The sequence below is a fragment of the Rhinolophus hipposideros genome (assembly GCF_964194185.1).
Source record: "Rhinolophus hipposideros genome assembly, chromosome: 22".
In the NCBI taxonomy this organism is placed as follows: Eukaryota; Metazoa; Chordata; class Mammalia; order Chiroptera; family Rhinolophidae; genus Rhinolophus; species Rhinolophus hipposideros.
In genome coordinates, this window is record NC_138068.1 from 36,874,990 (window position 1) to 36,899,636 (window position 24,647).

The 24,647-nt window shown below is 38.8% G+C and overlaps 1 protein-coding gene across 14 annotated transcripts in view; it reads right to left on the reverse strand.

Moving 5' to 3' along the window:
• The window catches only part of KIF16B (kinesin family member 16B), a 292,760-nt gene that overhangs the window by 147,089 nt on the left and 121,024 nt on the right, over positions 1-24,647 (reverse strand). For 13 of the 14 annotated variants that reach the window (XM_081033488.1, XM_081033487.1, XM_081033500.1 and 10 more), the window contains 3 exons: positions 7,198-7,317; positions 6,211-6,262; positions 4,448-4,585 (listed from right to left, as the gene is read on the reverse strand). In XM_081033488.1, the coding sequence (XP_080889614.1) occupies positions 4,448-4,585; positions 6,211-6,262; positions 7,198-7,317 (310 nt within the window). Of the gene's footprint in view, positions 1-4,447; positions 4,586-6,210; positions 6,263-7,197; positions 7,318-24,647 lie in introns of those variants that run through there. The other variant, XM_081033492.1, reaches the window with a different exon arrangement.

Sequence of the window (24,647 nt, forward strand, 5' to 3'; positions counted from 1 at the left end):
TTCTTAGGACAAGTCCTACCTTCAACATGAAAATCAAAAATTTAGTTCCCATTCATCACTAACTTAAACAGGCATAATTTTTTTAAATGACTTTCAATTTAGGTAAAAATTTAAGACAAAACACCATTTAATAAAAATACTGTGGAGATGTATTTATTATTTATCTACCATACTTCAATCCACAAAGAATTTGAGACATAATTATAGTTACATAAGTAGGAGGCAATAGAATGATAAGCAATTTCTTTGAACTAAATAAATAAATTAATCTTTTTTTTTTTTTCGGGGTGGATTACTCCAATATTAAATATTAACTTCTAGGCAATTCCCATATTAAACAGTATGTACTTTAAAAGTTTCATTTTCAAAAGTACGTTGTTTGGAACTCAGAACTGATTTTCTCACAGAAACATCATTACACACAACTGCTTCCAGGCAATCCACAAAAGACCTATTTAACCTATAATATGGTAGGAGCAGTGATCACTGCAATCCACTGTAATCCACTCAGTCTTCTCAGCACCCTGTGGCCAGGATGTGGACAGTGAAAGCTCCAGAAGCTCCAGAGAAACAAGGCTGGAGCAGGAAGTATACAGTCTCATGGCTGGAAAACAAAGCCAGGTGGATCCAGCAGCTAATGTTGAAGTTTGTGGGCTATTTGTTTTTTAAGCACTGCTTATACTAAAGAATGCCCCCACATTAATCCCAACCATACATGACTCCTTCTCTAATTTCCACAGACAAGCAATACTGCATTCTGGGTGTCTGGAAGAACCACGCACAAGACTCAGAAGTCCTAGACTCCAGTCACTAAATTCTTAGGGCTCCATTTTCCTTGTATGATTTTAAATTGATATTCTTAAAAGCCCTTTGTGCTGGAAAAACCTGTAACACTATCATGAAAATAGATTATTATAGAATAAAGGATTTTTTTCTCCCCAGTTTTGGGCAGTGATGCTTTATTTGTCAGAAATGGCCTTATACCAGAAGCGATGTGTGACATGAAGCATTTTCATGATGGAGGATGATTTATGGCACACTTTCAAACACACCTTCTCTCAACCGTAGCTCACACCCAACTGATTGCACCGAACAAGTTGAAATTTGCCACACACTGTTACTAAGGCTCGATATGCCACTTCTTGTATTGAAGATCCCTGCCTTTCCATTGGATGGCATTAGGACGCAGCATTCACTGTATTTCGTGATCACAATGGAAAGGTTCCATGTTACGTATGACTTCTGGTATAAGGCACTTTCTGTCAAATACAACCATTACAGTGTGTTCTCATCCACCTTATTTACCGGATCTGGCACCGTACGACTTCTGGCTCTTCCCCAAAGTCAAAATGACCATGAAAGGTACATGTTTTGAATTGATTCAGGACATCAAGGCAGCCACGTCAGTGCAACGAAAGGCACTCATGAAAGAGGACCTTCAGAACTGCTTCAGAAAGTGGTAAGAATGATGGCATAAGTGTGTTTGAAGCAAGGGGGAGTATTCTGAGAATTAATGGCAATGTGTCTTTTACTGTAATAAATTCTTTTTTATTTAAACATTCACCATATTTTGTGATCATGCCTCATATATTAAAAACATTTCAAGCTTTATTGTAAGAAATAGATGAAAATTTAAGTAGAAGAAGACATATACAGAGTAAACAGAACACCCAAAATGGAACTGTATTTTTCAAAATGAGAAAAAAAAATCTAATTTCTCAAAGGATATGTTAGATCAAAATGATTCTAAAATTTCTTTGAAAAAGTTAATAGGCATGAATAGCAAAAATCACTTACATGAGAAAAGAAAGCATGTTATAACATAACAGGCATTAAAACTGTGTGATATTGGTACAAAAGTAGAGAAATACAGAGTACTGGAACAAAGTGGGAAACAAAGAAGTAGACAGATATGCTATATGTGTTTTCATTTTTGGTAAACAAAGTTTCTTCAAAAGGGACATGGGTGTAGTGTGCAGGAAGGTTATAATAAATAGTATACCGATGTCAGGGAAATTAAGTCAGATCTATACAGAGCAGTGCAGCTCAGATGTATTAAACAATTAAATATTTCAAAATGAAATCATTTTGATGGGTGGATGGGTAGATGCTGTGGAGGTGGGAACATGGGTAAGTGTCTCATCAGTTGCTTTTAGGATATCTTTGATAGACTCTAGGTACCACCTATAAAAGCATCACTGTCCTGGTCCTTGCTATATGTCCTTCATTTCTGAGATACTCCTTATAACTAGCTCCCACTTATGATATGGCTAAGCCAATGACACATGCTTTTTGGTCCCCATCTTTCCAATTCTTATGTTATAACAGGTATGTAACCACAAAAAAACTGTAATTATAAGGACTATATATAATACACAAAAATGAGGATAAAATATAATATCAACTTATTTCTTTCTTGCATAACTCAGTCCAAAATCCATTAGGCAGGACTAACCAAAGTAGGCATCAGCATGGGAGTGGGAGACATGGGACATGTTTCTGCACTAAGAGAAGGGTGCGGGCGCCCAGCATGGAGTGTGGCAGCCTAAGCAGGAAGGGGAGGGTCCCTCAATGAGGAGGGGGCAGTAGTGACAAAATATTGGTTACATAGTGGGAGTAAGGTTTGCAACTGTCAGAAAAGGGAGCTACAAATATGAAAAAGGAGAAAACGAGAATGAACTCTATGGTATTGGGTTGGAATTACAAGTGTTGGTGTAAATTTGTGGTTAGCAATGTAGATAGTTAAACATATTTCAATACAGCAATATAAACAGAAACATAGTTGTAAATGTCTCTCTCTCTCTCTCTCTCTCTGTCACACACACACAGAGTTAATTTCCTTAACTCTACTGACTGACAGGACCTGGAGCAGCGACACTTCAGCAATGAGCTTACCGAGCTGCCCAGATCTTGGTTTCTAAATCTCACTCTCCACTAAAAGGAAACAGGCTCCCAGGAGAACTAACTGGCTGATTGCAGCAAAGTATAAGATGGGCCTGGAACATCTTGTATCATAAAGTAAAAAGTATTCACAAACAATGGGGACAAGCCAAAAGGACAGAGAAGCCAGCATGAAGGAACTCCCATTGGCCAAATCTGGGACGATTTGAGTATCAAAATAAATATTGATAAAAATAAACCAAAACCTACCAAATAAATAGCAAGCAATGTGACTCTGGTGATTTAAACAAATAAGTGAATAAATAAATGGCAAGAAGAAAAAAGTTTTCTTACAGTTAAAAGCCAACTTTCTGTAAAACACGGTTTCTTAAAAAACGTTGTTGTACAGTAAAAAGAAAATGAATAGAGAAAGAAGAAAATCACCATTCGGCAACCATCAGAACAAAAATTAAATCAGATGAAAAAGAAAAAGACCAATGGATTCTGAAACCAAAGTAATTTCAAAGTGAAGAAGCCTAGCAAACTCCACCTTAATCAAATGATTACAGTGAACATCATTAGTAATGGCAATCGGAACTGTGTAATGGGACACAAGAAAAATACAGCATATAGCATTTCTCCTATACTCTTGTCAAAAACACGTAACATTAGTGTAATCATGAGGAAACATCAGAGAAGTCCTACATTTACATAGAGGAACATATATGACCTGCAGTTTTCAAAATTGTCAAAATTATAAAAGTCAAGGAACATTTCCAGACAGAAAGAGACTAGAAAGACATGGTAACCAAATGCAACATAGGATGCTGACTAATCACTGGACCCGTAACGGACATTGTTGGGACCAATATTGAAAATTGAACAGTGGTCTGAGAATCAGATGGTAGGAGTGTATTAGTGTCAGTTTCCTAATTTGGATGGTTGTATTGTAGTTACACAGGAGAATGCCATTGTTTAAAAGAAATATGCACTGAAGTATTCAGAGGTGGTGGGGCATCATATTAGCAATTTATTTTCAATTGCTTCTGAAGTTAAAAAGTTCTTTGTACTATTCTTGCAACTTTTCTATTATAATGACATTATTTCAAAAGAAAAAAGATAAGATACCAGATCCTGTATGTCATAATTATAACTTTTCATTAAATAATACAAATAAGGTAATTAAATTATCAAACAAAGCTATTGTGTTAAGATTTTGTATTGGAAGCGAACTTTTTTAACTTAAAAAAATCTGATAAAGTCGTATTTCCATTAGAGCAATAACTTCTAAGATAATTTAAAAAATCTGATAAAGTCGTATTTCCATTAGAGCAATAACTTCTAAGATAACTACATACATGTTCCTATTTAATTCAACAAGACAAAAGGTATTATAAAGAAATCCTTCAGCAAAATGAAAGAGAAAACAACATAATGAAGTAGTATTCAATCTTTAAATACTTAATTGGTAACTAATTCTAAGATGCACATGTTCCCCCATTACCTAACCAACTTGTTTTCTAGCAACAGAATATATAAAAATCTCTGAAAACCAGAACCCAAATACCTTGATTTAGGTGTGTGGCTTCCATGATCTGAACACCATTCACAGAGCACTGAGACCCACTTAGGGGTATCAGAGTCACCGTCCCCCCGACATTTTCAAAGACACAGTGTTCACTCTCCAAGTCGAGGCCATGAAGAACTACATTGAAAAAAATAAAAATAAAAAGGAAAAAGAAAAATTTTTCTCTGGTATCTAACGCAATGATTCCCAACCCTTATTTATTTTCCCATATTGAATACTTTTCCTTTTCTATAAAAATATTGTGAAGTGAACATTTATATTTGGTGAGGAAATTGAATTTCAGGAGTTTTTGGCATTAACTGATAGAAATGAAGGTATCCCTTAAAAGGGTTTGGATATCACCTGTATAAGGAAATAAGTTCTGGAATGTTCATTTATTTCATCTTCAGGGAAAAAAATAGTTGTGTAATTTGTCTTAACTGAACACCACTGAGTCACTCTATGTTGAATAAATTTCGTTTACCAGCCACCCAAAGGTCACAGTAAAATGGAGGGAACAAAAGGGCTCCATGGGTCAAGGACTTATTGTGACCTCTATATTTACAGGCACTATGTTCCAGGAGCAAAAAAAAAGGGTGAACTTAACATGGCATGGGTCTTGGGAAGCCCAAGGAAGTCTCTAGAAGCTGTACTGGGAGGCACACTGCTACAGCCTATGCCAGTCCAGAGCATGTGGCTGCTAAGGCTTACCTAACCACATTGGACGACCTGAGTTATTTTGTGTAATGAATGGCTAGGCACGGATATAAACTCCCGCCAAATAAACCTACATGGTTTTAGGTACAGATCTTAGCCACATTCTCACAAGTCCAGATGCAATAGCTCCCACTATTCTCCACAGAACTGCACTACGAAACTGCTCCGTTCACAGAAAACATGTGTTCTTACCACTCAGCATCATTTACAACAACTGCAAAGGTCAAACACATAATTTAATGGTTACAGGAAGAGGCCTGCTGCTTAGCTCTACTCAAAAACAGTTGAACCTAAGAACTTCTGGGAATTGGTTTTCAGCTCTCCCATTTTCATGGGAAATAGTAAATACACGTAGGAATATGCTAAGGTTGGCTTGATTAATAGCTTATACTTGGCAAGAAAGCAAATGCATCATGAGCCATTCTAAAGACAGCTGAGAAGATATAATTCTTCCCCTACCAATGCCCACCTTGCCACACTCATCTGCAGACCACCAGCAGCGCCACAAATGCCCTAAGGTATGCTTTTAAAACCTGGCAGGCCCTCACCCTGCTCAGGCTGAACCCCTGGTTATCTGTTTGCCTCAGGAAGACTTTCAAGAAACCCAGGCAGCAGCGCCTCCTAGGCGAGTATGCTGCATGTGTGTACCCTTTCCCTCGGCATCTTTGTGCAGGTCAGTGTCTATGTCCTTCCCGTGAAGGGGCTTGTGTCCTTCACCCATGTTTGCTGGCATATTGTCATCAACCGTTGTCCCACTGTGACAAGAACATGGTAATTTAAATAACTACTCCTGGAAGACATGACGGAGTATAGAATGTATGTAGGGTGAAGGGAAAGAATTCAGAGTTCCATTTTATTAGCTAAATTAATTGCTTTGTTACTCATTTGAGTTGAGTTAGATGTTACAGAAATACATATGTTGATCAATACTGTATTTAAGAAAGTGTTTTTTTTTATAATTACTTCTTGTTCATCATTCAAACGAAAGTTTTCCATTAAACGATTTTTTAAATAATTGGGAAGAGAAAATTGATAAAGATTCTCACCTATATCTTGTTCTGTTGAAGCGTCTTCTCTACCAACATATGTCTGACCTTCCTGGAAAGAAAAGTCAAGTAAAATTTATTAGTAAGAGTATGAGGAATGATCTGTGTCTCCATTTTTCATTTAAGTCCAAGAAACCTAATGACTGATGGGCTGAGCAAGGTCTCAGGGAAGGTCACAGCAATGTCCCATGTTCCAGGGAAAACCATGGCAATGTACCGGGGAAGACCATTGCCTCAGTGCAATTCAAGTCCTCTGAGATTCTGAAACAGTACCCAATGTTGCCTAGAAAATGACAGCAGAACTCCTGGGGCTTACTGCTCAACAATGAGCGGGCTCCTATCTTGGCATGCATCAATGACTTTCCCAGGACAGTAATCTCACTTATATTCCTGATCCTTTCTGGTGAGTTTCTCCTCCAGTGGCGAGAAGTTTCTTTGTGTCTAAAGATAGTTTATGGGAGCCCACAAAGCACAGCACAATACGATTCTCATTTTAATCCATGTATGAGAGAGATGATACTAAAGTCAAGGTTACAGAGGCAACACTGAGGCTGATGGGCAGATTCTGCTCTCTTGACATGAATAGCTGTTCAGGACCAGGTCCAATAATGTGAAAGACACAACTTTATAATTAACACAACCGACTAGGAAACTGCACATACAACCAATCCCAGCTCCAGCTGCATGTGACTTTTCTTCCTCAGTGTGTCTGCTTTTTTGTTCCTTACCTCCCTCTTACCAATTCTACAAATTAGAAGGCAAAGTAAATGAATCTTCATTTACTTTAGAACTCCATAAAAATGTGAACTTCTAATACCACAGAATCCCAATGAACTGCTGAAAATCTCCAGAGGGCTCAAAGATTTGTTGCATATTCTTTAATGCAATAGCTGTGTCCATGGGCACAGAGTATTATAACAAACCTTGCTAGTGTCTAAAGGGAAAACTGAAAACAAAATTGGAATGTTCCACTTAAGCAGTTTTTACCTTCAAGTGATATAAGATGATTCCAGTACTCAGAAGGTCATCATCAATGCCAATCAAATGGGGCAGTTCAGAATCCAAAACAACTCCAATCCCTTCTTTCCTAAGGGCTAGAGTTTGTTCCTGAAATTAGGAGGAAAAGAAACAGAACAGATTACTTTAAGAAAAGAGAACTTTTTACTAGGTATTCTTTAGAGTGTTAGAAAATGTTATTTTTCATCCAAAAAAATAAAAAAATCCAAGAAAAATGAACCTTAAACTTCATGTTGAAATCCTGGCATATGGTAGGCAAAGTGAACTTGAAACATATAAAAGCTCAACATAAAATGAATTAAACTTATTGCCTGATACATATAACCTCTTTGAACCGTGTTCAAACTTTGCCTTCCTTAGGAAAGGTTTTATAACCACCCAAATACAAAGTAATCTTTCTCTCTCTTCTAAAATCTTTATTTCACTTAGTATCTAGATGTCTCTTGATTTATTGGCTTTTCTCTCCAGTTACTACAGTCAAACTGTGCATGTCCCCAAGAGCAATGATTTCCTGTGCATTAGCTACCCCCACACCACAGCTGCTGACCTTCTGTCTCCTGCATCATCTTCTCCTCTTACTTATCATTCCCCTCCACACACAAATCTGCTACAGATTTCCCACCACCACTTCCCTTGGCTCTGTGTCTCCCTCCATCTCCCACCAATTTCTCTCTGCCACTTTAGAGAAAATAACTTCCAAAGAGTTCCCTACTCTTGTGGTTCTCCAATTCCTCCCCTCCTGCTCGCTTTTGAACCCACTCTATGGAGTCTTTCATCCTCGGAAGTCTAGTAGGTACAGTCACTCCGTTGATGATTTCCTGTCTCTTGACTTTACCTGCAATCTATATGCTGATGACTCTCAAATCTAAATTCCCAGGCAGACCTCTCCGTTAACTCCATAACCTTGTGTGTGTGTGTGTGTGTGTGCGTGTGTGTGTGTCTGTTATATATACCTGCCTGCCTGCCTCAGTGTATCTATAGGGATGCCAAACAGGCAGCTGAAACTTAATGCATTGAAAAACCAATCCTTGATTCCTCCTGCCTCCCAAACCTGCACGCTATCCCTTTTCAGTAAATGCCAACCTTCCTTACGTATAGTTAGTCAGACCAAAAACCATGGCTCTACTTTGCTCCTTCCTTTCTATAAATCCTACACATTTAGTGTTGACTCTATATTCAAAATATGCCCCCATCTGATAGCATCAAGCTACCTGTACCACATTCTTCCCTGGCCTCACTATCACCTCAACGATCCAGGCTACCACTACTCAAGCCCCAACTATGGCACATGCTCTGCTCAACAGCCAAAGGGATGTCAGGACAGGCCATGCCTCTGATCAGAATCTATATGTGGCCTTCCATACACCGAAATAAAAGCCCAAGTCTTTGTAAGGCTCTACAAAGCACTGCACAATTACATCCCTTGCTAACCTCTTACTCCCATCTCCTGCTCTCTCCACTTTGCTCCTTCCTCTCTAGGAATCCACGGCTCTTTGCTGTCCTCAGACTTGCCTGTCTGCCTCTACCTCGGGGTTTAGACATTGCTTTTCCATCTGCTTTTGTGGTTGCTGTTTCTTCTGATATTGTCTATTCCTTCAATTCTCTTAAAGCAGGCTTACTTGCCCTCGGTCGGCACTACTGACTTTTAAACCAAATGATTCTTTATTATGGGAGGAATAGCTTGTGTATTGTTGGATGTTTACCAGCATCCCTGGACTCTACCCACTAGATACCGGTAACACACTACATCTCCCCCCGAGGTTGTTAAAAACCAGGTGTCTCCAGACACTGTCAAATGAGCCTCGGGTGACAAGATCAGCCCCAGTTGAGAAGAACTACCCTATGTACATATAGAACTTGGTTCTCACTTCCTCAGGTCTCTGCTCAAAAGCCACTTTCCTCATCACCCCATACAAGACAGTAATCACCAACCTCCCTTATCCTGATTTCTTCCTCTCCTTAGCAATTATCACTATATGATATGGTATATATACAAGTATATGAGTTGTCCCGACTAGAATGTAATCCAGTGACTAATTACATGCCTGACACATAGTAGCTCCTCAATTAATATTTACCAAATGAATGAATGAGTGGGTAGATACACGTGAATTCAGAGAAATACAGGAATGAGGGTTAATGGCAGCCCTTTAGGGAAGACACTGGTAGGCCTATGTCTTAATATCAGGCCCAAGACAAGAGACCTCTAAAATCAGGCTTCTAGGAAAGTCCAAGGGAAAGCAGACCAATTCCAGAGCACTGAAGGTGAGAATTCCAGCCTTGAAGTTGGGCTGTGCTAAATTCACAGTGAGTCATCCCAAGAGCTTGACATTGTGCTTACAGGTGTGATGGGAGCAACAGGAGAGCAATTCCAAGCTACAAACCTGGGCTCCTGGTGAGAGACACTCCCAGTGAATGTCTTCTCCACCCCCACCTCAACAATCAGATAGCTCTGGTACTCCAATGCCCAGTACTATCTAAGACATAACAGATATTTCCTAGATTCCTGGAATGGAAAAAGTATTTGTGTCATTTAAATATTAAAACAGTGTACAAATTCTGCCATTCTCTAGGTAAAAGATTCAGAACCTCACAACCTTGCAGACAAGGGAACACACCTAAGTTTCTGGGGAAGAATGGGGGAATCAGAGCAGGCCTTCATCTCTGCAGATATGTGAGTCTCAAACATGCACATGCAGAGCTGGAGTCATGCAAGAGGGCAATGAAATGAAGTGGCACAAAAGATGGCAAATAAATAAATGCATACATACATAAATACATAGATAGATGATAGATAGATAGATAGATAACACAACTTGAAAAAAAGAAATTTAATTTAACAACCCTTAAATAGATACGTAGAGAAAATGACCAATGCGTAACAGATACATGAAAAGGAAATGAAGCTCATCAGTTACTCCTCTTAACAGCCTGGTTCTCATTCCAGGGCTCAGAACCTCAGGCTTTGAGGTCAGGTACTTGAGTCATCTTGATTTGTTACACCAAGGCCCTTGCAAATCTTAGCTGAAATGAGCACTCTAAATAAACCAACCCCTGCTACTACCTCTGGGATATTGGTAGAATTTGTGCTTTTCCTTCTGCCCACGGAATTCAAGGAGCAGTTGAAATTATGTAACTTTTTTAAAGATATGAATTACAATGGAGAAGTTAATCATACAGCTCCATTTCATAAAACAATGCCCTTACTTGTTGCCTTACAGCTGCCAAACCGTTTGTTCCCCCACGCTCTTCCCAGGATTTCACAAGGGAGTGCTTCAGCAAACTGAGGCTCCATGGAAAGATATTGATAAAGCTCCCTTGAGGGTATGTCTCAGCAAACCGAGACCCGAGGGAATAATATCACTGCCCCCTTTAATGGATCCCCTAGAGTTATACGTGTGTGTGAAGGCATAGTATGTGTTGCAGCACATTGGGGACTTCTGGACAGACAGCCAACAGGCACATAATCCACAGATCTTGAGATTAACAAATTTTTATTCCTCATTTGTTAACCAATAAAAGCTTTGCGTTGGCCCGATTCCGGGCTCAGTCCTTGAGGCTGGAGTCTCTTGGCCCCGCTTGCATTCTATTCTTGGCTACTGTCTTTCTTAACCCTGTCGCCCTTCTGGCTTCCCACAGCTCTCGTCGTGCAGGACGCAACACTCACTGGAAGGTCTGGTAGCTCAGAGCTACACACAAGGCAGGTAGCCTCCTGGATATGAATTGTTCCAGGCTTCTAGGTCCATGTGACAAGTACAGTGACTGTTCTCATAACTCCAGACACATATGTATTTTCTTTCTGCATAAAAGTGGACAATAACCCCACCAAAAGGCAGTATTTTAAACTCTAATAGCTCCCACTCAAACTAGAGAAATTGTTTTGGACTACATCCCAGTTTGGTTTAGTTTTCTTTTTTTTTTTAGATACTGAAAACTACTTTTTTTTTTCCTTCCTTGAAATAAGTCTCAGAGACTTCGAAAATCATTTGAAATTCATAACTTTGGAGCCATTAGGTCAACAGCATTATTTGTCTCTACCTATCTCCTCCCACTGTTCCACACACACCTCAGCATGCACTCACACACACTTCAATACATAGATTGGGTAAAAACGGAATTAAGACAAAGGTTTGCAGGATTGGGAGTGGGGGCAGATGACTTTATGATTAATGTTGCCCTAAAGCTCTATGACATTCAAGCTGCGTTCACTACATGATATTATAAAAGTGTCACCTCATAAAACTAAAAACGATGGTTTAAATCATTGCTCAAGTGAGAAAGTGATTTCAGACAAAAATATCTATCACATATAAAATATTTATTGAGTGGCATCTACTGTTATACATGATTTATGAAACACCTCCTTGATAAGATGGAATATTTAAATAGTAGGCTATCCCTCCAACTCCAGGTACACTGGGTCCCAAAGAAAGTGATAAAATATGTCTAACCACACATATTTTGTATTGAAACAAATCTTTTGGCAACCAATATTTGCATTAAAAGGAAACTATGGACTGACTAAAAGTGTCAAAACATAGAATCAGCGTGTTTTAAACACCATATTCTTTACATTTGCAAATAATATGTTCAACATGTTTTTCTTCAACCTGCGAATTTAAAACACATGTCCAGTGCTGGGACAAGTGCAGCATCATTTCGGGCAGATGCCAGCAGTTCAGGTGAGTTGCAGGCAGGGCTACCCAGGTGGGAAGAAAGAAGGCCACACACGGGCTTGGCTCACTGGGAGCATCCCGTGGACCCACCATACTCGTTTTATGAGATTGAGCACGAATTCAATCTCTTAATCACAGCTACATCCTTCCCATCTATCTCTGTGTCTGACAAAATTCAACAACTTTCCTGAATAAATTAGTGAACACCAATACAAAAACTTACCAACAACAAAAATCTATTTTTCTGTCTTGAGAAGCCTACCTGAGAACTAGATCTTGCTTGGGAAATATTAAGAAAACTTAGGCAATGTGTCTGTGCTACCTAAAGTAAAAGCTCTGTAAGATTAGAAATTGTGTTTGGCCATCTATGGAATGGCCTCTTGCCATGTGGTGGCATGGATGGACCTGGACGATGTTATGCTGAGTGGAGTGTCAGACAGAGAAAGACAGATGCAATGGGATTTTGCTTATCTGTGGAATCTAAAGAACAAAATAAGCAAAACAAACAAACTCATAGATACAGAGAACATTTTGATGGTTGCTAGCTGGGAAGGGTATTGGGAAACGTGTGAAAAAAGGGAAGGGATAAAGAAGTACAAATTTGTTGTTACACAATAGTCATAGGGATGTAGGGTATAACATAAGGAATATAGTTAATATTGTAATAACTACATATGGTGTCAGATGGGTACTAGATCTATCGGGGTGATAGATAGGAGGGGGTTTGGGGCAGGGTGAAAAAGGTAAAGGGATTAAAAAGTACAAATTGATAGTTACAAAATAGTCATGAGGATGTAAAATAAAGCGTAGGGAATACAGTCCATGATATGGTAATAACTATGCATAGTGCTAGGTGGGTATTACTTCTATTAGACTAGTCAGGGTGATCACTTTTTAATTATATAAATGTCTAACAACTATACTGTACACTTGAAATTAACATCAAATAATATTGAATGTCAATATAAACAAATAAAGTGAAAAAAGAGTAGAAATTGTGTTTCCTCATATTAGTATATTAGGTAACTACAGCTGCACGGGGTACACAATAGTCACTCAATAAGTGCTATTATTTGGCACTGAAGGGAGCAAATGATTTTAAGTGGACACACACACACACACACACACACACACACACAAAACCAAGGGTGCCAAAATAATGTATACAAGTGGACACTTTGGTCAACGTTGCTCAAGCAGTAGTTCACCGTAATCAGAAGTGTCTGGACACTGATGGTAACCACTTTGAGCACCTCTTATAATTGCAGAAGTCAAATGTGACTTGTATTCATCTTTTGCTAATGGAATATATTATTACAATTTTAATAGCTTTTTCCTTTCTTAAAATGGGTATACATTTTTTTGGCACCGTGTGTGTGTGTGTGTGTGTGTGTGTGTTTGAATTAAACGTCAGAATCTTTGGATAGCTACGTGTTTCACTAATTAGTGGAATTTTGTCGAGATGCCTCACAGCATAAAGTGCACTTAATTTCTGCAAACTTGACTACAACACTTAGCGAAACCGGAGGAAGAGAGCCACAGTCAAGGCATAGAGCACAAGCCCAGTGTGGGTGTGAGGAGGGAGGGAAAGTAAACTTACCCTTAGCAAAGCTGCTTTTTATTTTTATTATTTTTTTTTTAATGCATGTGATTTTATTTTAAGTTAGCATTAGGAAAAGTATTTGTTGAATTTCAACCAAATGTTTCTTCACTACAAAAGATATTTCCTAAAATATCCTTCTAAGTTAAGACATTATGAAACATATTTAGAGGTTGACAGCACTGCATATACACATTTTTCATACAAGTTTTGGTTATAAGACCATTACTCAAGTTTGTACGTGTTTGAAAATATCTGCCTCCTGCCCTTCTACCTGAACGACATTGGAGCCACATCAATTTGGGCCACATGCTGAGTCATACTAACTGTCCCTCTAAACAACTAAAGATGTGGCTTCACTGTCTTCAGAAACTGAATGCTGCTCTAAGGAAATATGAAGCTAATTTGACTTTCAGTCCATGGAAGGCAATTTGGTTTTCTACCTGGATCTTTGAAAAGTTTTTCCTTTATACTTGAAATACAACAGGTTAATTAGGATAGACTGCAGTATTAAACATTCTGTACTCTAAATTTTCCTGGAACACAAGACATTCTAATCTGCAGACTCAATTATTTTGTTTATTTGTTTTTCATTTTATGAAAATTGTCTTGTTTTATATTACATTTTCTGTTTCACTTGATGACTGTCTACTTTGGGGACACCAATTATCCTTATATTACATTGTCTTTGTCTTCTTTATCTTTCAGCTTCTGATTGCTTTACTATCTTCATCATTTCACTTGTGTCCACTGAGATTATCAAGCTTTTTAGTAATTTGATCTCAACGTCATCTATTGTTTTCCTTGATAGTTCTAACATTATTAGTCCTGCAATGCATGTTGTTCAAGACCTCGAAGTCTACCTTTAGGTTTGCAATCTCTCTTTTTTCATCTCAGTCTGCTTTTTATTATCATCTTGTTTACTGGATTTCTGTTTCTCATTAACTTGATCTATAAATAAAGCAATTGTAAGGAATTCCCTTTATGCCTTGAGGTATGTTGTCATCTAAATCTGCATCTTTTGTCTTTTGCACGCTTTATTCCTTTTCTTGTATTCTGTTTATGTCTGTCCATCTGTACATTTAGCCATCCATCCACCACCACACCTATGTTTATATAATTGCTCTATTCTTTTCCTTCATCTTGTGTATGCTTAGGGTGTCTGTCAATAAATTCCATATGCTCTAACACAGGATGGGCATCTCCTTGATTCCTGTCATATGTAGGGTCTTTCTAGTTCTAATACTGAGTAGCCTGTGTTCTATCCATTCTCTCTCCAGATGGGATGACAGCGGGCCAAGAAATCTCATCTGAAGCACTATAAAGACTTTGAGTTCCTGGGTTCTGCCTTTGCTTAACAAAGGTGGTTAAATATCCTCTACTGAGCTCCTTACTTCTGCTTGAGAAGAGATCTCATCCCTACGGCGAGGGTTGCTCTCAGGTTTCTCATTGTTTCACCAGGCCTTCACTTACACAGAGTCAGCATCACCCCAGTTACCACCATCAGCCATTTCTATGATTCCTCAATAAGAAAAGGAAAATCAATTTGTTTCCCCCTGATTTGAGGGTACTGAGGAGGGTTTATAGAATCTTCTCTCATTGAGCTTCTGAGGTACACGCTTAAGAACACCGCTCCCTTACAACCTTCCCTATTCCTCAGCGGCCAGCTCATGACTTTTTCATCCGTTTCCTATTAGCGATTTTTTACAGTAGTTCTGCTGCCAAGTAACATGTTTGCCTTGCTTTTTATTATCATCTATTCATTTCTTTGAAATCTGTGATGTCATCTCCAATTGCCTCTTTAACATCAAAGTCAAGAATAGGATTTTAGCAAGCTACAAAAGGGAAGGAAGAAAACAAGGGGTACTTCTTTGGGTTTGGGGGATTCTTTGAATAAAGATATGGAAGTGGAAAACATTGGCATATACCTAATGAACCACTGGGCATCCAGTTTAACTGATAAACCTGGGGAAAAATGGTCTGAAAAGTCAGGCAAACATTATTTGATTCAGAAACTGGGAAGCCACTGAGAATTTTGAAAACAGGAATTGGTTGATATTTCATAAGATGAATCTGGCAAGGATGTGCAGGATGAATAGAAACTGAGGACAAAGGGAGGTGGAATTAGAAGGGAAGGGAGAGCTTGAGAGACACTATAGAGGGAGATGGCTTCTAAGTGACAATTAATTTAGACTGATTGACCTGACGTAAAGACATTCTTCTCAACTGTTTTACATATTCTTCTTAATAAAAAATAAGGAAACCAGAGAGTTTGCAAGAGTTGCAAAAATATGATAAATATCCGGAAGATTTTTATTGCTAGGTAAAAAACAAACAAAAAAACTGACATTTCCTAGTTGTACTTTCCGGACAGCTCAGCAAGTGGGTATTGCTGACTTATTAAAACTCACTCACCAACTTGACTAGCAAGTGTCGACAAGTAATGTACATGTTTCTTTTACAATATACAAATGATAAACAATCATTTTCAACACAAACCAATTAGCTCTGAAATCCTGAAAGTATACCACAAACTGGCATTCACCCAGAAGTGAAGCACATTTATTTTGCACATAGAAAGACACCTGACTGTCTAACAGAGAAAGGAAATAGTTGCCAAGAGTACCTGGCAGTCAATGCACCTGTGAACTGCCCTAACTACCGTCCTGTCCTCCTCCACTCTTTGTCTACGCAACCTGAGCAAACTATGATGAAAAGATACGAGAACCTCCTTCGCATTCCCTCAGGAAATAACTTCTACTTTTGCTATGTTCCCAAAGAGAATGATGAAGTAAGAAAAACAATATTTGCTGGCTAGCAGCATGTTCTATGTCCCTGCAAAGCTGATAGGTAACATGTAATCCTTCATGTGATAGCTCTACTAATTATACTCTTTCAATCATAATCAGGTTTAAACACACACACATAAAGAAGGGAAAGAAGAGTCTGTGGAAGTTAAGGACTGGAAATCTACCTAAACTGAAAAGAGCTGGCAGATACCACAGACCTAGGGAGGCAAGAGAGGACCAGTCATCGGAATGAAGCCCCAGCAAGAAAGAAGTTCTGGTAGGAAGACAGAATCAGCAATCAGGTTGGGGGAAAAAAAAAAAAAAAGACAGAATCAAGTGGGTTAACCTAGAAGCCACCATCAAACCGTCTCTTTGCCTCAAACCCCACAGCTACACCATCAGTGGGTCCATCAGCTCTACGTGCAGAACAGTCAGAATCATCCACAACTTTCTGGCTCCATGGTTATTGACCTGGGTCTGGCTATCACCATCTTCTGCCTGGAGTCTCTAACATGCCCCAGTTGGTCTCTCTGCTTCCTCTCTTAGTACCCTACAACCTATTCTCTGTATGACAGTCAGCGCCATTGTTTCAAAACTTTAAGAGGTCATGCATAAAACCCTGCAATGCTTTCCCATGCATTTAGATTGAAATGGCCCCACATCTCACTTAATCCGGCCCTTACCTACATCTCCAACCTTACCCCCCTCCACTTTCCCCTTGGTTCACAACGTTCTAGCCACAGTGGCTTCCTCATTCCGAGCACATGCTGTTCTCCCTGCCTGGGAAATTCTCCTCCTAAATCTTGGTGGCTTGCCCCTTCTTGTCCTCTTATACATGCTGCCTGCTCTCTAAAGATCAAAGATACCAGTGAGTAACATGGACAAGGTCCTTGCTCAGACAAAGCTTCTGTGTCCCATCGCTATTCTCCTACTCCCAAGCATATTCCGTTACTCCACCGGGCTTACTGCCTTCAGAGCACACAAGACTATCAAAATTATACATCAGTCTCTTCCCTGTTTGCTTCTCCAGAAAGCAAGCAGTGGGTTCAAGACAACAAGTCAAGCCAGGGAAAGATGGATCAGGAGGGGGTCATCGAGAGCTACACTAATCAACAGTATCATGACCTCTGACCTGAGGGTTGAGACTGTCTCTTATCAGTACTGTTTTTACACTCCTTACTAGGCAAAAACAGCTCTTGAACCTCAAATGAATAACCTAAAATTACCAGGATAAGTCAAGCTTATAAAGGTAATCTTGTTTCAATATGAAGTTTGATTCTAAAAGACTATCATCATAAATAATTTAACAAGTATCCAAAATATCTGTACGTAGCATCATGAAGTTGATATCAGATTGTAACCTATTATATGATAAAAACCAGAGTAGGAATGCAAAAGCCTGTGCATTTTTCAATGACTGTCGAACATTCCACATTAAAGTACCTGTGGTCAAAAGAAACACATTTAGACAGATGGTGAACAGTCCCAGACTCACCAGGGCAGAGACAGGAAGAGAAGAACCTGGCTACCGCCTACCCTGTGGTATTAACAAACCTAAATTTCCTCGCATATTGGCAGTAGGCTCCTAAACGGTAAATAGAATTAATATTGTCGTTTTAATGAACAGAAACTCTTGGGGCAGTTCAATTTCTACTACACTTCCCACTGCAGAAACATCCTTCTTTTTGTAAATGCCACACAGTTAACTGTTGGCAGGCAGCTCAGAGAAGATGCTGTATAGATCTTTCTGATGAAACAGTCCTCTCTGCAGGCTGAGCCAATCACCCAGATGTCTGCATTTAAATTATGCAAAATGCATATACCAATTAAAGAAATTGCGTGTGAAAATATGCGAGAGCAAATTTCCTCACATTAATATTTAACTAGACTTTTTAAGTAGAGCAGGCTCTTGTGATCACAAGTACTTTAGTATATTTGACCTAAATGGAAGCCCCAAATACTCAGCGTTCACCAGAAGGTTCTACAAGGGCATTTCTATACAGTACGAACTGTAACACAAGGTAAGAAAGCTAAGTGAAAGGATCACTTTAAGTGGCACTTTGTAACCCAGAAAGTTTCGATCTCACATTGGCTTTAAACTTTGGTCTGTAAAGTTGGCTTACTCTTGTTTCTTATCCATAGAAATGTCATGCTTATTTCTACGTCCCAGGCTTTACTCAAGTGGTCACACATGCTTGGGACAGGCTTCCGGTTCCTCCCTCTACCTGAATCTTACCTACGCGTTCCCTTGCCCTGGGAAGCACTCCAAGTCTACTGAGATCCATGGTGTACCCTCCCGTTGCAGTGACCACCGTTACCCGGCCTAATCACGTGCATCTCAATCATTAATGGACTGGTGTCTTTACATTCATGCATTGCTTGTTTCTCCTGCTAGACCAGTGGGTCACCCAAGGAGTTTTCAAAAATAACATGTCTGAACCCTGCACTAGTCCTTTAAACAGGCATCTCAGGGGCAGGGCCTGGGCATTGGTAGGTTTTTAAGCTACCAGGTTTTTCACCTCCAGGGTTGTGCCGTAATTTTCTGTATTCTCCAAATGACCAACATCTCTGTTTTGTCGGGTGCATCTGGAGAGTGCTCAAAGGAGTAAGTGCTGCAGTTTATGAACTCAAATCCCCGCGTCCTCCAGTTAGCTTCTCCCGCAACTCACTGAACTAATACATAACGAGCATGTCCTACTCGCCAGGGGCTAGTCTATGCCGGGAATGCACCAGTGAATAAAACAGACACTCCCTTATGTGTTATCTACATCTATCTCGGTATTGCTGTCGCTAGGTCTGGATCTATACCTGTGTGACATGTAAAGATATTCCTATATTATGTAAGCATAACTATAGCTATATCTACGTATCGATCTGGTAATCATTAGATAATTTATCTATACCGACTTATAAATGTTAGACAGTAGCTTTTGTCACTAGAATAGTGACAAAAATAATTCAAAGAAAAAAACCTGAAATTCACAGCACTTCTGTTTAACCAAAAAGTTTCAAGGTCCTGGTACATGACAGAGTTATTACAAATCACATTTAATCCAACAAAATTCTTGCCCACAGACTGTCAGAGTTTTTGCAAATTTCAACTCCACTGGGCCAGACTGGGCACTAATGGACTACAGTGTCTAGTCACAGATTGCACATCCTTCCTCCTTAGTTCCATCTAATCACTCAGAATACCATGCCACTGGTAAATAACAGACAGTGCTACAGAAAAAAATGGCATGCCTTTGTCTCAGGCCCATGAGTAAGAATGGTTGTCTTCTTCCTTTGGGCAACGTAAGGAATTAGCTTGATTCCAATTCTTCAAGTGGATCATGAGTTCCACTTTACAAAGGCAGTAGCCTGAGTCGGAGGGTAACTTCTCCCCCACCCAGCACAGTTACCCCAGACTCAGCAGTCTGGAATAGTCCAAACCCAAGAAGAAAAAAGGGGCTCTGTGCAGTCCCCACTGATGTCACAAGTACCCGTTACTATCAAGCCCTACGCAACTTTAGAGATAAGAAAACTGAGCCTTGTAACACTTGCTGAAACCACACAGCTATACTCAGAACAGAAGTTTCCAAAATGCATGCTGACACACTTCTTCATGCTATCCTCTAGAGCCTGCACATAAAAGATCATGTCTTTCCGTGTTTTATCCTTGCATTTATTTGAGATAGTGATTTCATTTCCTTCAGTTATAACTTAGAAAAAGTAGAATTGCTGGATTGTAGGGTAGTTCAATTTTATATATTCAGCCACAAAAAGAAGAAAATCCTGCCATTTGCAACAACATGGATGGACCTTGAGGACATTATGTTAAGTGAAATAAGTCAGAGAAAGTAAAATACATACTGAATGATCTCACTTTGAAGTCTAAAAAAAACCAAACTAGTAAATACAGAGAACAGATTGGTGGTTGCCAGAGAGGACTATGGGGGGAAGAGAGAGCGTAAAATGGGTGAAGGTTGTCAAAAGGTATGAACTTCCACTTATGAGATAAATATGCTATGGGGATGTACAGCCGGGTAACTAAAATTAACAATACTGAAATGTATAATTTAAAGTTGGTAAGAGTAAATCTTAAAAGTTCCCATCACAAGAAAAAGAAATGTGTAACTATGTGAGGTAATGAATGCTAACTAAATTTATTGTGATCTTTTTGCAATATATAAATATATATCAAAGCATCAGGTTGTATACCTAAAATAATACAATGTTCTTAAGTCAATCATATCTCAGTAAAACGGGTAAAAACACAAACAAAATGGGAAAATCCGCAGGCGTCTGGAGGACAAAGGAATTTAGGGCACTTTTTTTTTTTTTTTTTAATCAGCAGAAATCACACTTGAAAGACTTACTAATGCATTCAGTAAAAATTTACCATTCTCCACAGGCATCAGGAACACACTCATGAAAATAAAATTTAAAACCCTGTGGAAACCTGTAAGTGGCTTTGCATGATGCTGTGATGTCACAAGGCATCTGAATTTGTAGCTCTTAATTAAGCAGGAAATAAACAAATACCAAAACAAAGATCCTCTAACTTCTAATGCAAGATGTTTTTACCATTTTTTTTTAAATAAAATAAGCGTGCACACACATGGAGGTTTTCTCAAACAGGTGAAAGAAGGGTGGAGGTTAATTCCTGGACTTGGGGTAGAGATTTCATTTATTTCTCAGCCACTTGAGCCACCAGTATCATGACCAGAAGGGAATTTAGGAAAAAAAGAAGAGGAGAAGGAAGAAGAGATGTAAGAAAAGAAAAAGGAAAAGAACAAAATTCTAGCTTCTCACAATTTTCTTCTGGAAGGTGCATAACCCCCAGTGAATGGGCTCATTGCTTCTCTTACTAATAAAATCTGCTTTTCACAGAGGAGAGAGAGTATATGCCTCTTTTCTTCTATTAACTTAATATCCACCATACTCACTAAAACCAAACTAGTCTAATGAATCCATGTTCAGACAGCTGCTTATACCACAAGTAGTGATGGTTCCTCAAGAGCATACAGCAATACAGAAGTGAGTTTCTGCCCTGGCCATGCAGTACACTTGGGGAAAAGGAATGAAAGCCCAACACAGAGGGACGTGACCTGGGTACTCAGTGAGTAACTACATAAACTATCCTCTAGGAATCTAAGGAGTTAATACTTTCCAAATGGTCTGCCACTCAAGCCCAGACCCTTAGGAGTCCATGTTCTTTATATCACAACACAACACTTAGATGAACACCAATCCCAAAAGAGCAGCTCCTCCTCCCCCAATTAATTTAGCAGGAATATCAGTGTATTTCTTGGTTGTATAAATGCTCTTATGGTCAACAATATTATGCACAAGTATTCCTGTAACTGATACATTACACTGTGAAACATTCTTAATATTTCTTTGGCAAGATAAATTGCAAAGTAAATCAAAAGTGCACATTCTTTCAGATCATACCAGAGGAGAACTTGCAAAAGCCCACATATAATTTTGAACACTAACTGAACATAGACTCAATAGTTTATTAAAATAGGACACATAATCCATTTTAAAAAGAGAAATTACATTTGAAAGCTGTTTTGCAAGTAAAGCATGTATGGCTAAGAGTATAAAACTGTTCAAGGAAACATGAAATTCAAAATAAAAAATGAATTGTGTTTCCTCATCTGGTCCATTAGTAGTAAAGGAATAAACAAAATAAAAGGTACACGTGCAACATTTTCCAATCACACACTTCAATTATTTTTGCTAAGTGCAGTGCTAGCCAGTTCTCTAAACAAATAACTTCCCACAACCAGTTAAGAGTCAATAGTAAGCCAACAACTCTTTCCTAAGCCATCACAAAATCCAAACACGAAAATCCACAACCTTCATTCATTAAAAAACAATTTTACATGTTGTAAACTGGATACAATCACTTTGGAAAACTGACAGTATCTTCTTTAGTTAAATAATAATTGCACCATGTGACCCAGCACTTCACCCAAAGGCACAAGCACCCCTATGGAAGGGATGGTTGGCTCCAGCTTAAGGCCGAATCAGGGTATTTTTTGTATATCCTGTATGCTACATTTTCAGATAGTTAAAAAAAAAGAAATAAAAAGAAGAATCCTATTTCATGACATGTGAAAAGTATATGAAATTCAAATTTCAATGTTCGTAAAAAACGTTTTGTTAAAATACACATTGCATGTTCATTCATTTAGGTATTATTATCGGTGGCTGCTTTTGTGCTGTAGCAGCTGAGGTTAGGAGCTGGGAACACAGGCAGTATGTGCCCCAAGGAGGGAACTGTTTACTACCCACCCTTTACCCAGCTTGCTGACCCATGCACTATGGAAATGCATGCATGCATTCACCGGAAATGTCCGAATATGTTCATGGCAGCACTATTTAAAACACACCCACAAAAAAACTAAGAATGAGTAGAATGAGTTAATTGCCATTTATTCATACAATGGAATAACATATAGTAATGAGAATGAACACACAACAGCTACAGAAAATACCATTTTCTGAATACTACATATCTGATATTTGTGAATCTCACAATCCTTATGTGGAGTAAAGAAACCAGATAGATAGGGAAAAAACAATTTGAGATTCCATGAGTTTAGTGTTCAAAAACAGGCAAAATAGTCTGTGCACACAGAAATCAAGATAATGGTTAGTTGTCAAGGGGAGACTAGTGACCAGGAGGGAACTGCTGAGCTAGGACGTTCTGTTTCTTCATCAGGATGTATTCACTTTGTAAATATGATTCAAACTGGACACTTAGGATTTCTGCACATGATAGTCCTATGCTAATACTTCAATGAAAAGTTCACTAAAATTAAAAAAAATAAATACATAGAGTTTATGCAAGTGTGATAATGTGACTTCCTGACCCAAGACAGAGTAGAAACGACCAATAAGAAATGAGGAAGGACATGACTGAGATAAGTAGGTGCAGGGGTGACAATAGGTAAGGCTGTCCAGAAGGGAAAGTGAAATGACTTGGCACTTTCAGCATTCAGTCTATGTTCACTGCTGCTTCTGCTATCATGCAAAACAGACTCAAGAACACAAAATCACGTGAATCACAGGGTAGCAATTGGCAATTTAGCTGTACTATGTGTGGGCTCAAGAGATCCCTGTAGATGGCATAACATTCACCTGAGTTTCCTAACAATTATGTCTGGGTCATTAAGGAACACTTAGGGTACCCTTACAACACAGTAAAGTCTCTCTCTTTACCTGTCAGCTGCTTGGTTTTGTTTGTTTGTTAGTTTGTTTTTTAAATCATCCCACTTCCCCAAACAGGACAGATCATTCCCCAAAGGCACCAGGCCTGAGGCTGGACGATCTCCCCTCTCAGTGATTCTTTCATTGTTCTTATTAACACTAAGAAGAAATGTGGCCATTTCCAGTATTATGGAGCTGTTCTACCACTATGCTATATTTAACATGATGGGAAAGTGTGTTGTCTATTTTCTGAAACATTCCGCCCCAAATGTGTAACATGTGTCTGTTTGTTCTGAGGGGTAAACTTTTGTAACCTAGAAAACAGAAACTTATAGCAAATGCCTACCTCACAATAGTATCAGATAATGAGAGCCCTGCAGAGTCAGGAAGGCAATTCCTTTCACTGATATTAAACTATATGGATAATTCACTCACCCTGGGCAATTTTGTACAAAGGAGAAAAGCCAAAGTACATATAAATTTTAAAACTGCATTAGTCTTCTGTTGCTGCATAATAAATTATCACTAACTTAGTGGCTTACAAGAATACAAATGTATTACCTTACGGTTTCCATGAGTCAGGAGTCGGGACATGGTTAGCTATTCTCTGCTCAGGGTCTCACAGGTTATAGCAAGGAGTGAGCAAGGACTGTGGTCTCATCTGAAGCTCAGGGTCCTCTCCCAGGCCCATCAACTTGTTGACAGAATTTAGTTCCTTAAGTCCCCCCCCACCTTACCTTTTCTTTGCTGGCTATTGACTAGAGGTCACTTTCTGCTCCTAGGGCTCACCCTCAGGTCCTAGCCAGGTAGCCCTCACGACATGACAGCTTACTTACTCAAAGCCAGAAGGAAAATCTCCAGTCTGTTATGACAAGAGACTTATATCATGTAACATAACCATGGGAATGACATCCCATCATATTCACAAGTCTTACCTTCACTTACATTGTGTCCACAGCAGAGGACAAGAATCTTGGGCTATCTTAAAACTATGTCTCCCACAAAAATGAATAAAAGTTAATTTACGTCTTAAAGGTATTTACATTAAAAACTGAATATTTCTTTACTTTTGAGACACTTAAAATCTGAAATTTCATAGATAATATTAGCTAAAACTAAGCTTTTTTTCTAATAAAAAAATTAATTTTTTTC